We start from the raw sequence: 12,692 nt of genomic DNA, 5'->3' as shown, positions 1-12,692 counted from the left end.
GATGCCAGTCCTCTTACTCTGGACTCACAGACCTCCAAGCCAGAAGCAGCTCTGGGTGTGAATCCTTCAGAGTTACACCTGAGGGTCAGAGTGAGCAATTTGCCCCGTCTCTCCCACCTGACACTGAGGCTTGCTGCCCTCAACCCGGGCCTAGGCTTCAGGCAGGCCATGCTCCCCACATGTTCTGTCCTTGCAAAAGGCCCACGCCACACATGCAGGAGGAACATGTTCCTCTGCTGTCCCCGGAGATGCATCAAGGCCCTGCTGCAGCTGCATGGGCTCTGCTTCTCACCACTGGGCCCCTCCCCTGCAGACAGGGAGAGTAGAGTGGCACCCCTCCACTTCCTCTGGCCACAGTTTCAATGTGGCTCTAAACTGGATCACTTGAATTCTGATGCTGCCTCTCACTAACTGTCTCTGTGACTTCAGGCAGGTTGCTTAACTTCTCTGAGTCCATTTTTGTATATCAGAGAGAATTATACAGTGCTCAGCTCAGAAAGCTGCTGTGCCTATTAAAGATAGACAAGCAGCTCTTAGGATGCCACCTGGCACACATTATGTCCTCAAAGAATGCTAGCAAGTCCTGATCTGAAGGAAGTAAGGCACGGGCTGTGAGGATGGACGCCAGAAGCTATGCCGTGTGTGGCTAGGCTGGGGGTTGTGTTCATGTATAAACTCCTATTTGTTCACAATTAGTCCAGGAGTGGCTCAGTCAGTAAAGTGCCTGCCTCACACACATGAAGATGTGAATTTGATCTTTAGAACCCACATAAAAATGCCAGATGTGGTAGCCCACATCTGTATCCCAGTGCTGGGAGAGACAGACAGCCTAGCCTAATTGCAAGCCCTAGGCCACTGAGAAACTCTGTCTTAAAAAACAAGGTATTTGGCTCCTGGGGAACACCCCGTGAGGTTGATTTCCAGACTCCACACACACACACACACACACACACACACACACACACAAACAAACACCACTCCCTCATATACACACCTCTCTTTCTCTCTCTCTCTCTCTCTCTCTCTCTCTCTCTCTCTCTCTCTCTCACACACACACACACACACACACACACACACACACAGAGAGAGAGAGAGAGAGAGAGAGAGAGAGAGAGAGAGAGAGAGAGAGAGAGAGAGAGCTGGTCAGTGTCTTTATATCTCATGGCCACTGACCTTCCCAGGGTCTGGACATCACCCTAAACAGATCCCCATTAATGTCTGGGAATAGAGGGAAAGCCATCCTTCCTAGTCGACTTCGGTAGGCATTGAATTGGGGCTTTAGAGGGGTGACATCCTGACACTAGCACCCCACTCATGTTCAAACAGCAGGGATACCCTGAGACCCCTTTCTCAGCCCACAGACACCACTCAAGCAGATATCATCACCTCTCAAAGGGGCCATGGACACCCACTCTGAAACATGCCCTCACAGCACTTTCGCACACCCTAAAGGGATCTCACAGACCTCGCATGGCTTTGCTGCTTTCCATGACACTGACGTGTGACACGCTGGTTAATATACCAAATATTCTGATCAAGCTCAGTGTGAGCTCCAGGTACCACAATGACCGGGCACCTCCAGCAATGCTTGGCACAGTGAGAGCCCAGGGACATTCCATGAGTCAGTGGTTCTAATCTGGGACAAGGCTTGCCCCCACCTGAAAAGCACCTTTCTCCAGAAGGAGGACCGGAGCTAAAGCAGTTCTCAGGGCCAGGCTGAGGGAAGGAGCCCAAACAGACACCATCTGAGGCCGCACGTGAGAGAAGGCACGGCAAAGCTGGCGTTGGTCAGTCGATTGGCAGCAGCCTGCCTTCACCATCATTACTGTGTAATACTCCAATCCAGGGACCATCCCCAGAGTGGGACCCTGGGGACTTTCAAGTCCGAGGACAGAAACCAGGGTAAAGATTCATGTTCTAGCTGGTGATGCTCACTGAGGACCATGCCCAGGCCATGCTCAATTACGGTAAGACAGAAGGACAAGCTCTGTGCCTGCAGTTCCCAGAGTGGATTGGGAAAGGCAGCTGGAATGGCCGATGACGAGTTCCTGAGATCCTGGCTCTCATCCGTGAGAGATACAGGGAGTTTAACTTTGGTTTTATGACCACTCTGGTGATTCCCAGTGGTGAGGCCACTGGTGTCCTAAGCATGTTTAAAGCATCCCTAGTCACCTAATTAGATATCAGTACCACTTAGTTATGACTGCTGAAATGTCTCCAGACACTGTCATATGTCACTCAAGAAAGGGGCAGTACCCCTCATTTAGAAACATTGTTTAAAAAAATTGAACCAGATAACATCCGCACAGCCCTCAGCAGGTACCTGGCATTCAGTGTGTCTATTTATTCACTGTCACTTCTCCAGGGCTGTGGGAAGCAATTCCTCATCCAAATCTCCACTCCTTCCCTCTAGTTTCCTTAAATGCCTTGCATCCATCTTCTTCCTTCTGCCGCAGGGCCTTTGCACTGCCTGTGCTTCCCACTTGGCACATCCTCTGCTATTCTTAAGATCTTCCTTCATTTTAGCCACTGCAGAAGCATGGGCACCTTCTCGGCTGTCAGCCTTCTGCAGTTCCCTACCTCACCAGTGTGTCTTCAGAAGACATGCACAGACAACCTCTCCATCACATGCCCTCAGCCCACATCCCTGGCCCAGAGAAGGCTCCAGGGAAGGAAACCCAGCATGCCCTTGCCTTGGGCAATATGGGCAGCTCGGGGACCAAAATCCCAGGCAGGAGGTAGTTAATTGTGTGGCTAGCAGTGTTCCCTCACCTCAGGAGGCCAGAGCCTGACTGCCACGGGAAGAACCCCCCAGGACGCCTTTGTAACCAATGTGTGGCTCTGTATGTTGGAAGGGCATAGGGGGACTTTTGGAGTGTCCCTTTGGGAAAGGTTTCCTGGAGTAGGTACTGAGTAATCAGAGGTGGCAGTATCTAAGAAAGGCTCAGCTGGCAGGTGAGAAAAACTGGGGGGGAGGGGGGATTGGGGGGTCCTGTAAACAGCCAGGCTTCATAGGATGGCACTGCTGGGGTCTCTGCCTGCCCACCCCTCGCACCCATTCCTGCCCAGCCCTGTTGGCCTAGGGCATTGGGTTTCCCACAGTCACATTCTTCACTACATAGCTCATGCGGAGACTCCCAGGCTGGGGCTGGCAGCCATGCCGTCTGTGGCCACACACTGTGTCCTAGGGCGAGCTGTGTACGGGATCCTATGGCTCCCTCTGGGGGGGACTGGGCGGCCTCCAACCCACTGCTGCCCGGCAGGAGGCCATGGATCCCTGGAGGAGCCTGAGGCAGTGAGAAGAAGGAACTAGGCCTCAGAGATGCTACGCAGTGCCCCCAAATGTCCCTGGAGATAAAGCCAAGCCTTGTTGGGCCTGCCCAGGGCTGACCTCCAAGGCCTTCAACCAAAAAGAGATGGGCAGGTTCTGGGGAGACATGCCTACAAAAGGGACCCCTACCTCATCCAGATGAGATAGAGACCTAGAAAAGGCTAAACACCATGTCTGAGGTTCCCTCAGAGCCACACACCGCCCACCAGGAAGGTTGCTCCAGCCTCAAAAGGAGCCCTGAGTAACCCATATCCTGGAGGACTCTATCAGCACCCATGTGGAGAGGTGGGAGGGAGAAAGCCGGAAAGCTAGAGGTGGGCAGAAGAGCCATCGCAAGCTTAGACGGCTGAGACAGTGCCTCAGATGCCATGCAATGGCTGCTAGGGAGGAAGCAGCAAGGCCTCCAGGGCTTGTTGGGACCATGGGGGAGACGCCAGGAATCTTCCCTGCATTGACCAGGTCAAGCAGAGAGGTGTAGCCTAGCACTGATGGCTGCCTTCTTCCTCCAGGGAAGACCACTCCCACCACAGCGCAGGAGGCAGAGCAAGAAGAACCTGGTACCGCTGAGAAGAGTACCTGGTACCCTACGAACAGGAACTAAATATTGCCCACACCTCTGTTCATGCAAATAGGACTAGAGATCCCAGAGTGGCAAGGGCTGGAGCTGTTTCATACCCCAGAGTCAATTACAGACTTGGGACTTTGCGAGGCAGTCATTGAACAAAAGAAACTCTCTACATTTACAACTCAAGAAACTGGTATTTCAGAACAGAGGTGGTGGCGCAGGCCTGTAGCCCCCGCACTTGGGAACCTGGGACAGGAAAGAACAGGAGTTCTAGGGCAGCCTGAGCCACAGAGTGAGTTTTAGGCCAGCCTAAGCTATCGTGAGACCGATTAAGAAGACGGAAGAAACAAAGGAAACCCACACACATCTGGGAATTGCCCCCACAGACATCAGCATGTGCTTCAAGCCTGAACTGGGGAGCCTGGCTTGGCTCTTCCTGGAGAGCTGGCGGCTGAGCACTGGCCAGCACGACCCTCCAGTGACCCTCCAGACCATCACCAGCTTCGCAGGGACATCAGAATAACATGGAGACATGGGACAGAGTTTTCCTCGGTAGGCGTCTGAAGTCAGTTCAACCAAAACAAGTTCTCTTCAAAGTGGGTTCCTAATAGAGCTTGCCTCCTGGGACTGATCAGACAAAGCCATCTATAAACAGAGTAGGTAGCCACAGGTGCCTGTGGTCTGTATCCTAGAACAGGACATGAAGAACGTCCACAAGCAGGCAGGGAGTCCACATCTTCACCACTGGGAGCTACTGAGGGTCTGTCACAGATGCGACACCCACCAAGGCACAACGTAGCAACAGGCCCTCCAAAAGTGACATTGGCTATGGGCCAAAAGAGGTTTATTTGCCAAACAGGCCATGGGTCAGATTTGGCCTGTGGCCTACAGTGTGTTGACCCTGCACTAGGAATGGGAGGCTACTGGTTTTTTTGTTCTTTATCTTCCCCATCCGACAGGTGAGAATACCAAGACAATTTGTCTCTTCCCTGCAGTTAAATGGTAGATTCTCTAACAAGACCAGGGTCTCTCTTCCAGAAGCCACCAGAGTTCAGAGCACCTAGGCAAAGTGTTGAAGTGGCTACCGAGGGCTGAGTGCCAGCCTAGGGCCAGAAGAAGTCATACCCAGGACCCAGGGCACTGCCCTGGATGCCACCACCTATACTAAAGCCCCACACAAGACAGCAGGCCAGACCAAGGCACGAAAGCCCTTTAAAAGAGGGAGTGGACCAGAGACCTCGCTTCCCAATCAGGTCTTAAGTAGAATAGCAGGCAGGGGTGCAACCCCATTTAATTTGCAGCTGGAACCAGGGTTTGGAATCAGCTGCTAAAGTCTTTACCAAAGGCTTTGCAGAACTATCGCCGGACAGCCCCATGGAGCTGGGAGGGCACCAGGCAACCTGGAGAGTTCTCAGTGCCACGTGTGGGCTGATTCAGGCCGAGTGTCCTCCCAAGTCTCCGTATCTGCACATGCGCAGCCTGCAGAGACATCCAGGGCAGATTCTTTCCCCTGGCAGCTGCCTCAAGAATTTCAACAAGTGTCTGTCCCACTTTGTCTGGAAGTGCCCTGATTCTTCATGCCTGGTTTCTTAGAATGACTGGTAATAATGTCCCAGGCCAGCTATAATTAATAATAATAATAATAATAATAATAATAATAATAATAATAATCAGGGATGGAGGATCATAGACCATCAAGTGTGATGTCATACTTGGGGGCTCCAGCTGTGCAGGCACATTCACTCAGGACCTCAGCATCTTAAAACCCAGGTTGGAGCAAGATAGATAGAGGGCCCACACATGTAGGGGACATAATCAAACTGTCCTCTCTATCAGGAGAGCGGGAGGGATGGGGAGACCTCTGTTTGAATGGGGCACCAGCCCTCCAGCCCCAGATAGCACAATGCCAGGGAGGGAACAAGTATTTATTTCAGATGGTCAAGGGCCCCTAGTATCTGTGCCTCAATCGTTGGAATGCTTGCCTAGCATGTACAAAGCCCTGGGTTCAATCCTTTAACACACATCTGTAATTCCAGCATCGGGGAGGTGGGGAAGATCAGAAGTTCAAGGCTACAGAGTGAGATCAAGACCAGTCTGGGAATACATGAAACCCTATCTCAAGAAAGGAACCTGGGGACGGATAAACAGAGTGGGCCTCTAATAAGTCAATGACTCCGAGCCCTGGACCATAGCTACCCAGGAGGTAAACCTCTGAAGGATGCCTTGCTCAGGGGGAACAGATATGGGAACTGGGCTGTGGTACCAGGCACACAGCATGACTTCATCCGGGTCCAGAGACGGCCCCACCCTGGCCAAGCCATGTGGGACCTCATTTCCAGCCAGCTCAAGTCTTGAGTTACTCCCCACTGGCCTTTCCTTGACCTTTCTCAGCCCTTGCAACTCACAACTGCCCTTCCCCGCCAATGGCCCAGGGTGCTGACACCTGTCTCTAAGGGTTCTCACTACTTGGGTCTCTGCTGGCCTATGGTAGGCTTCCCAGGTAGCAGCTTCCCTGGGTGGAGAGAGGGATTCATCACATCTGGCCACGCCAAGGAATTGACTGCCTGTCTGAAACGCACAGAGCAAGGATAACCAAGGATGTTAGCCAAGTGTCAGCCTCCTGACACTAAAAATCTTTTCTCCCTAGGGCCACCCTGAAAGAGCCCTGGGTGTAGCGGGAGTGACACTCTGTCCTGGTGAAAGAGAGGGTAAAAGTAGCAGTTTGTGATCTGCCCAAGAGTCGGAAAGTACCCGAGGAGAGGGAGGAAGACAACTGTGTATCCTAAGTAGGTTCTAGGACAGACACAGACCTATTTCTTCTGCAGTAACATTAAGAGCTCAAAGAAGGATCTGTAGGGACAGTGACATCACTACCCCATAGCTGCATCACCCAGTATGACAGGAACTTCATTTCCTTACCCTGGTTACTTTAGAAAAGAGTTTAAAGAGCCATGTGTGGACAGGGGCTAGGTTCAGCACCTCACTGTCCCCAGCTGTAAGATGGGTTAATGTTAGCATCCAGTCTTCCAGGATCACTGGGGGATACAGAGCCACATTTAACCCTGTCTGCCTGATTTGTGGTACATGGTTAAAAAGATTTAGTAATTCTAGTAATTCTCTCTTAGTGACTTGGATGCCCTAGAGAAGTAGATAATGCCAGAGGCCTGATATCAGAATTTAACCATCACACAGACACACATACACAAGCATCAGATCTGCCAAAGGGCAGAACACATACAGGGAGAGACAGACAGACAGATAGACAGACAGACAGACAGACAGACAGACAGACAGACAGACAGAGACAGAGAGACAGAGATATAGAGAGACAGAGACAGACAGAGACATAGAGAGACAGAGACAGACAGAAAGACAGAGACAGAGAGACTGCCAGAGAGAGACAGACAGAGACAGAGAGGCATCCAAATTCCCAAGGCTCTTGCAGCTCCAAGGCTCACATGCCCCTTTAAACATGGAAGTCTTTCTCAGCTCTAGAAGGCACCAAGGACGCCAGCACACGCTTTGGGCCTGTTTCCTCCCTCCCTCCCTCCCAGCCCGTCTGCCTCTGCAGCTTGGGAAGCCTTGCCCCTCCAGCAAGGCCAAGTGCAGAGGCAGGCTTGGAAAAATCCTCGTGCCCGGAGGGCAGGCCTAGGGCAAGGGCGACAGAACAGATTCCGTGAGCTCATCCCCAGCAGCCGTCACCAGAGTTCCCAGAGAGGCTGGTGGCGTCAGGAGGGGGTGACTGGGTGGGAGCCGGGCGGTGGTGGCTGTGGCAGCAGCAAGGGGTGTGGGGTAAGGAGGAGGCTGATGGAACTCGCTATAATAGCGGCTTTGTACTCCGATTCCCAGCTCCCTGGGAACGCCAGGAAGATTATGAAACCCGGTGTCTTTGGGAATGCCAGGATATTAGCTGGAAAAAGAATAATACGAAAATAAAATAATGCGCGGGATGGAGACAGCAGACGCTTAGCAGACTGAGCCAGGGCCTCCCGCTCTGAGGAGGGAGCCAGGCTTGGCCCCTGCTGCTGGTGCTAACGAGCAGACAGGGCCTGCCTTCCAAGGAGACGATTTCCAGAGGGTGCTGGCAGGCCAGGGGAGGGGTGGCAGGAGGCAAGGCATAACCAGGCCTAGTCCTGGGGCCCAGACATTCAAACCCCTCAGATTCCCGGGAGGTTCCCTTAACCCCACCCACAGACATTCCCTGGCTCTTTCAAGGTCTCTCTATATATAGCCTCCTCCAAGCACCCTCCCCCTCAGCATGGTCACTCTGGAATAACTATAGAATGGCAAAGATATAGAAGGCAGCAGGTTTATTCTCAGTCACACAAGAAAATCTCTCTTCCAGCCCTAAATCACAGAGGCGCTCCCCTGTAGACCAAGCCGCCAGCATCAGATCCACCAAAGGGCAGGACAAGCTGTCTTATCTTGCCCCCATCCATGATACTGATCATACACCCAGTGTCTCTCAGAAAAGCATCTAGATGGTGTCTTCTGTCCTCTACACTCAGTGATGGCCCTGGAGCCGGCAGCGGCGGCGCCTGCAGCGGCGGTGGCGGCGGTGGCGGCGGCAGCTTGTTACGTAGGACCTTGTTAGAGGTAGAGATTCCTGAGCCCCACCTGGACACTGACTCAGAGCCAGTATTGTAACAGGTCCTCAGCTGACTTCTCTGCTCATTAGCCTGCACAGTCACGGCTAATCCTTCCAGTGATGCTAAGATGTGGTCTCTTCCACGAGTGATGTAACAGTCCCAGAGGCGTGGGAGGCAGAAGCAAGATCCAGAGCACCCATGAAGCCTGTCACCCATCACACTTACACCAGGTGCAGGGCAGGCACTAGCAGACACCAGGGACCAGCAGTGTGGCCTTGGTAACAGAACACCTGGCAATCTGTCCTGTGATGTGGAGAGTGCATGAGTCCCAGGCCAATAAGCTTACAGATGGAAGCCCGGTCCACCCTTTGACCAGGCTGGAAGCAGGTGAAGGTGACTGTAGAAAAGGAGTATGGTATGGGGACATGTAGGATGTGATCATGTGTCTGCCCTGGGGCTGAGGGGATTCCATTTACTCAGCTACAAAGTGGTCCAGACAGTTACTATCAAAAAGGATAATTGCTCTGCCCCAAAACTGAACTCCTAAGGACACTGCAGAACTCTGGGGCATCTACCCTAGCAATCACAGACTTTCTCCCTCAGAGTCTCTGGCAGTCGTGCTCCTCAGGGATGCAGAGGGCTCTCTGAGGCTGGTTCCTTCCATGTATCATGAACTAATCACAAATGAATCAAAATCCCATCAACCCTAACCTATCTGTCAACTTGACATTGGACTTCAGTGGTTCGTTCCCCCGTGACACGCTCTCCCACAAACAACAGACTAGTCAGTGTCTCGCTTCTGGAACATCTCATCACCGCGGTGCCCCATTCCCCCAGTCTCTACAGTGAGGATCTTGGGCCATGTCTTCTAGCTTTGCTTGACTTCCTCCTCCAAGCCCCACCCTGCTCCAGCCCCTGCCTTTATCCATGCATCTCTGGGCACTTCTGACCATATGCCCCACCCCTCCCAGCTGACACTCAACCCCAACTCTTCCTGCTTCCCTGCCCTGGCCGCCTGGCAGGCTGCCACCAGATCCGCTTCCCTCACACAGCTACACCGAATGTCAGACTAGCCAGAGCCAACAGTGAACTCAGCAACTCTGGGCTCACCCTGTGCCCGAGCCCTCTTGGCTCCTTCCCATCTACACTGCCGAGCCTCTGACACCCCTGGGTGTCCCTCTACCATTCCAAATACCACCTTGGTCCCATAGGACCCTCCTTCTCCATGTGGTAGCCTTAGCCCTGGATCTTCTGGTGGGAAATTATCTCTCTCAATTACTTTCCAAGGCTGCTTTATTCATGGTCCCCAACCCCTGCTCCAGCCAGAGCTCACCTCTGCTCAACAATGCTCTCAGCTCCCTGGTACCCATTGAGACAAGTCCTGTACCTGCCCTCCAGAACTCTCTGCTCCCCACTATTTTTTCAGAAGCTCCTCTATCAAACCTAGTGGTGCTGCCAATCACAGAGCCCAAGTGTGGTCATCCAGAGCCTTCCACCGCTCTCCCCAGGCCCAGGGACTGACGCAGGCACACAACCAGCTCAGGCCATCTTCTCCTGGAGTTGATGCACTCTGGGCTTTCCATAGGGGAGGAAGGCTGCTTCTGCCACCAGCACATCATTGCTACCAAGGAGGAATGTGAGATGAGGCTGAGACCGAGAAAAGAGTCCCAGGGACACCCTGAAAACCTCAGTTTCCTGCCACCTAATAGCTGGCTCCTCTCCAGAGCACTTTCAGCTGAGTGAGGCCCAAAGCACATATAAGTGCAGTCTCTCTGTAGTGTTCACGTTGTTTTCTGAGACAACCTCTCACTAGAACCTAGGTATCAATGGTTAGGCTAAGCTGGCTGGCCACAGAGCCCCAGGGATCCTCCTGCCTCTGCTTCCCTGATACTGGGAGTCCAAGCACATGCCGCCACACCCAGCTTTTTAGTGTGGAACCTAGGGATCAAACTCCTACCCCCAGGCTTGCCCTCTGCCCACTGAGCCATCTCCCCAGCCTGAGTCTCTCCCTAATGAGAACGAATAGTCCCTCCAGTTCTCGCCTGGCCTTCCTCAGGCTCTTCCTCCCCTACTGTCAGCCTCAGCCACAGGACCATCCCTAGGCCCTGCCCAGTGCCCAAGCCAGGCCAACACAGGACAAAGACAGCCACACACAGCCCTGCTTTACTTCCTGAAAGCCACGGATCTATCTCATTTGCTCCTGTCCTGGCTGACAACTGTTTAGTGGCCCAGAGCCCAGGATGACTCTGCTTCTCTCCCAGGCTTTGTCTAAGACTAGAAGGTTCTCTCTACAAGCCTGCCACAGGCTGTTACCTGGCCTTCAGGGGGTTTCCTCTCCTGTACTACCTGAGATGAAGGACCCCTCTGGGCAGCCTTCATCTGGCTCCCATCTCCTTCTCTGCTTCCATTCATCACATCTGGACTCACCCGATGAGACTTTCCCAGGCCTCACAGCTGCCTTGACCCACTGACATGCACATATGCATTGACACAGACAACCTTGTGTATAAAGGATGATGGGATCTGCTTTGCAGGTCCAGAGCCCCAGAACACCCACAAAAAAAAGTGTATACATAGTACTGGCTGTGTTCCAGAAGTGGTGGTCTCATTTAGGCCTCTCCCTCTGTCTCCAGAAGTCTCTAGATGAGCAGCACAGAGAACAGCCCCAAATGTCCCTGCTCTGATCGCCATCAGCTCTTCCTGGGCCCAGATCTTGAGTCATTTGAACCAACATCCGTACTACTAACTACAGAAGATGCCCCAGGGGAACGGCAGCCATCCAGGGTTTCCCTTTCTCGGGTATACCTCCCCCAAATCCTATCAAACCCTCCACCTGGGAGAACTGTGTCCAGTCAAGGATATGCCAGGGTCACCAGACCTCTCTGGCCACTCCCTGACTTCTGCTCCCATCCACGCCAGCCCATCTCTGCAGGAAGCTCTAGTCCTCTGGCTTTGCTGTCTGGTGAGCCACTCAGAGTCCCAGGCCACCTCCCTCTCTGCTCTCATCTTCACACTCAGAGAAGCAGCGGGTCCCCCAGTGTCCAGAAAGAAGCTGTCTTATTTAGGAAGACACCCAGAATGCTGCTCACTCTCCCCACATGCCACCCCACAGGGACCCAAGCCAGGATGGCTGGCCAATGTTCCACCTAAAAACCCCCGGGGGCTCCATGCCTGTCCCACATCAGCCTTGGAAAGGCAAGCTGCACCCCACCCAAGCCCAGCCAGATGCAACCCAGTGTACCAGGGCCCCCTCGAGGGCAAACACAGCTGCCGGCCCGGTCTTCTCCAGTGGCTCCATGCGGCGGCGCCAGCGCCGGCGGCGGAAGGCATCTGTCTTGCGGTACTCCAGGTGGAATTTCCAGCCAAAGAGCGAGGCGTACTCCCAGCCCTCGCCCTCAGCCTCTGCCTGCCTGTGCTGTGGGAGAGAGGAGGCAGCTATGAGGGAGAGACAGGGCAGGATTCCAAGGGGTAAGCCTGGAAGAGCCACCTGGAAGAAGGTGGCCTTGAGCAGCCTTGAGTAGGAAGCCCAGGAGAGAAAGGCGGCTCCTAGGCCACAGGGCAGCTGAGGAGGCCGGCAGGGAAGGCAGACAGCAGCCGAGCTGGACACTGGGCTTTGGGCTGTTTATTTGAACTGGAGGTGAACTGCCCGAATCCAAGCTTTCTTTTCACTTCCTTTTTCTCCTTCACGTCCCAGCTTCTAAACATAGAGATGGGTCTGCAGTTCAGAGGCTCTTGGGAAGAGCCTGCTTCCCAAGGTCAGGCTACTTCTCACCAGGATGTAGACCTAGGCCAACTGTGAGGGGCCCCTGCCTCTCCCCCAAAGGGACCCTTTCCTGTAGGAACTCTGGCCCCAGGCCCTGTGAGAGAGAGACACAGCACTGATGTCAGACATCAACTCAGTAGGACCCCAAGCAAGGCCCACACCTCTAACAACTGGATGTCTTCCATGGAGAGGAAGGATGTCAGCCTGGTTCACAGCAGCTTGTCCACCCAGGCATCCCTCTCTAGAGCCTCTGCTCAAAGGAGGAAAAGAAAGCTTTGTCCCCTAAAGACTTTCCCACTTAAAGAGTGGGAGAGACCTGGTTCTGCTACGAAAACCCAAATGTGTTCTTAGGAATGAAGGACAGATGACAAGAAGATCCAGGGCAGGCAGGTCCTGAGGCTGGGCTGAACATGCGCATTCCCAGACTCTGCGACAAGTGCATGT

The 12,692-nt window shown here is 53.4% G+C and overlaps 1 protein-coding gene across 21 annotated transcripts in view; it reads right to left on the bottom strand.

Moving 5' to 3' along the window:
* The window catches only part of Dysf (dysferlin), a 205,312-nt gene that overhangs the window by 81,737 nt on the left and 110,883 nt on the right, over window positions 1-12,692 (bottom strand). For all 21 annotated transcript variants that reach the window (XM_042273544.2, XM_006991530.4, XM_006991528.4 and 18 more), the window contains one exon: window positions 11,727-11,900. In XM_042273544.2, the coding sequence (XP_042129478.1) occupies window positions 11,727-11,900 (174 nt within the window). The remainder of the gene's footprint in view (window positions 1-11,726; window positions 11,901-12,692) is intronic.

This window comes from Peromyscus maniculatus, chromosome 3 (assembly GCF_049852395.1).
Source record: "Peromyscus maniculatus bairdii isolate BWxNUB_F1_BW_parent chromosome 3, HU_Pman_BW_mat_3.1, whole genome shotgun sequence".
NCBI classification, from domain to species: domain Eukaryota; kingdom Metazoa; phylum Chordata; class Mammalia; order Rodentia; family Cricetidae; genus Peromyscus; species Peromyscus maniculatus.
Note: the sequence above shows the minus strand (reverse complement) of the source record. Positions and strands in the feature narration are given on the sequence as shown.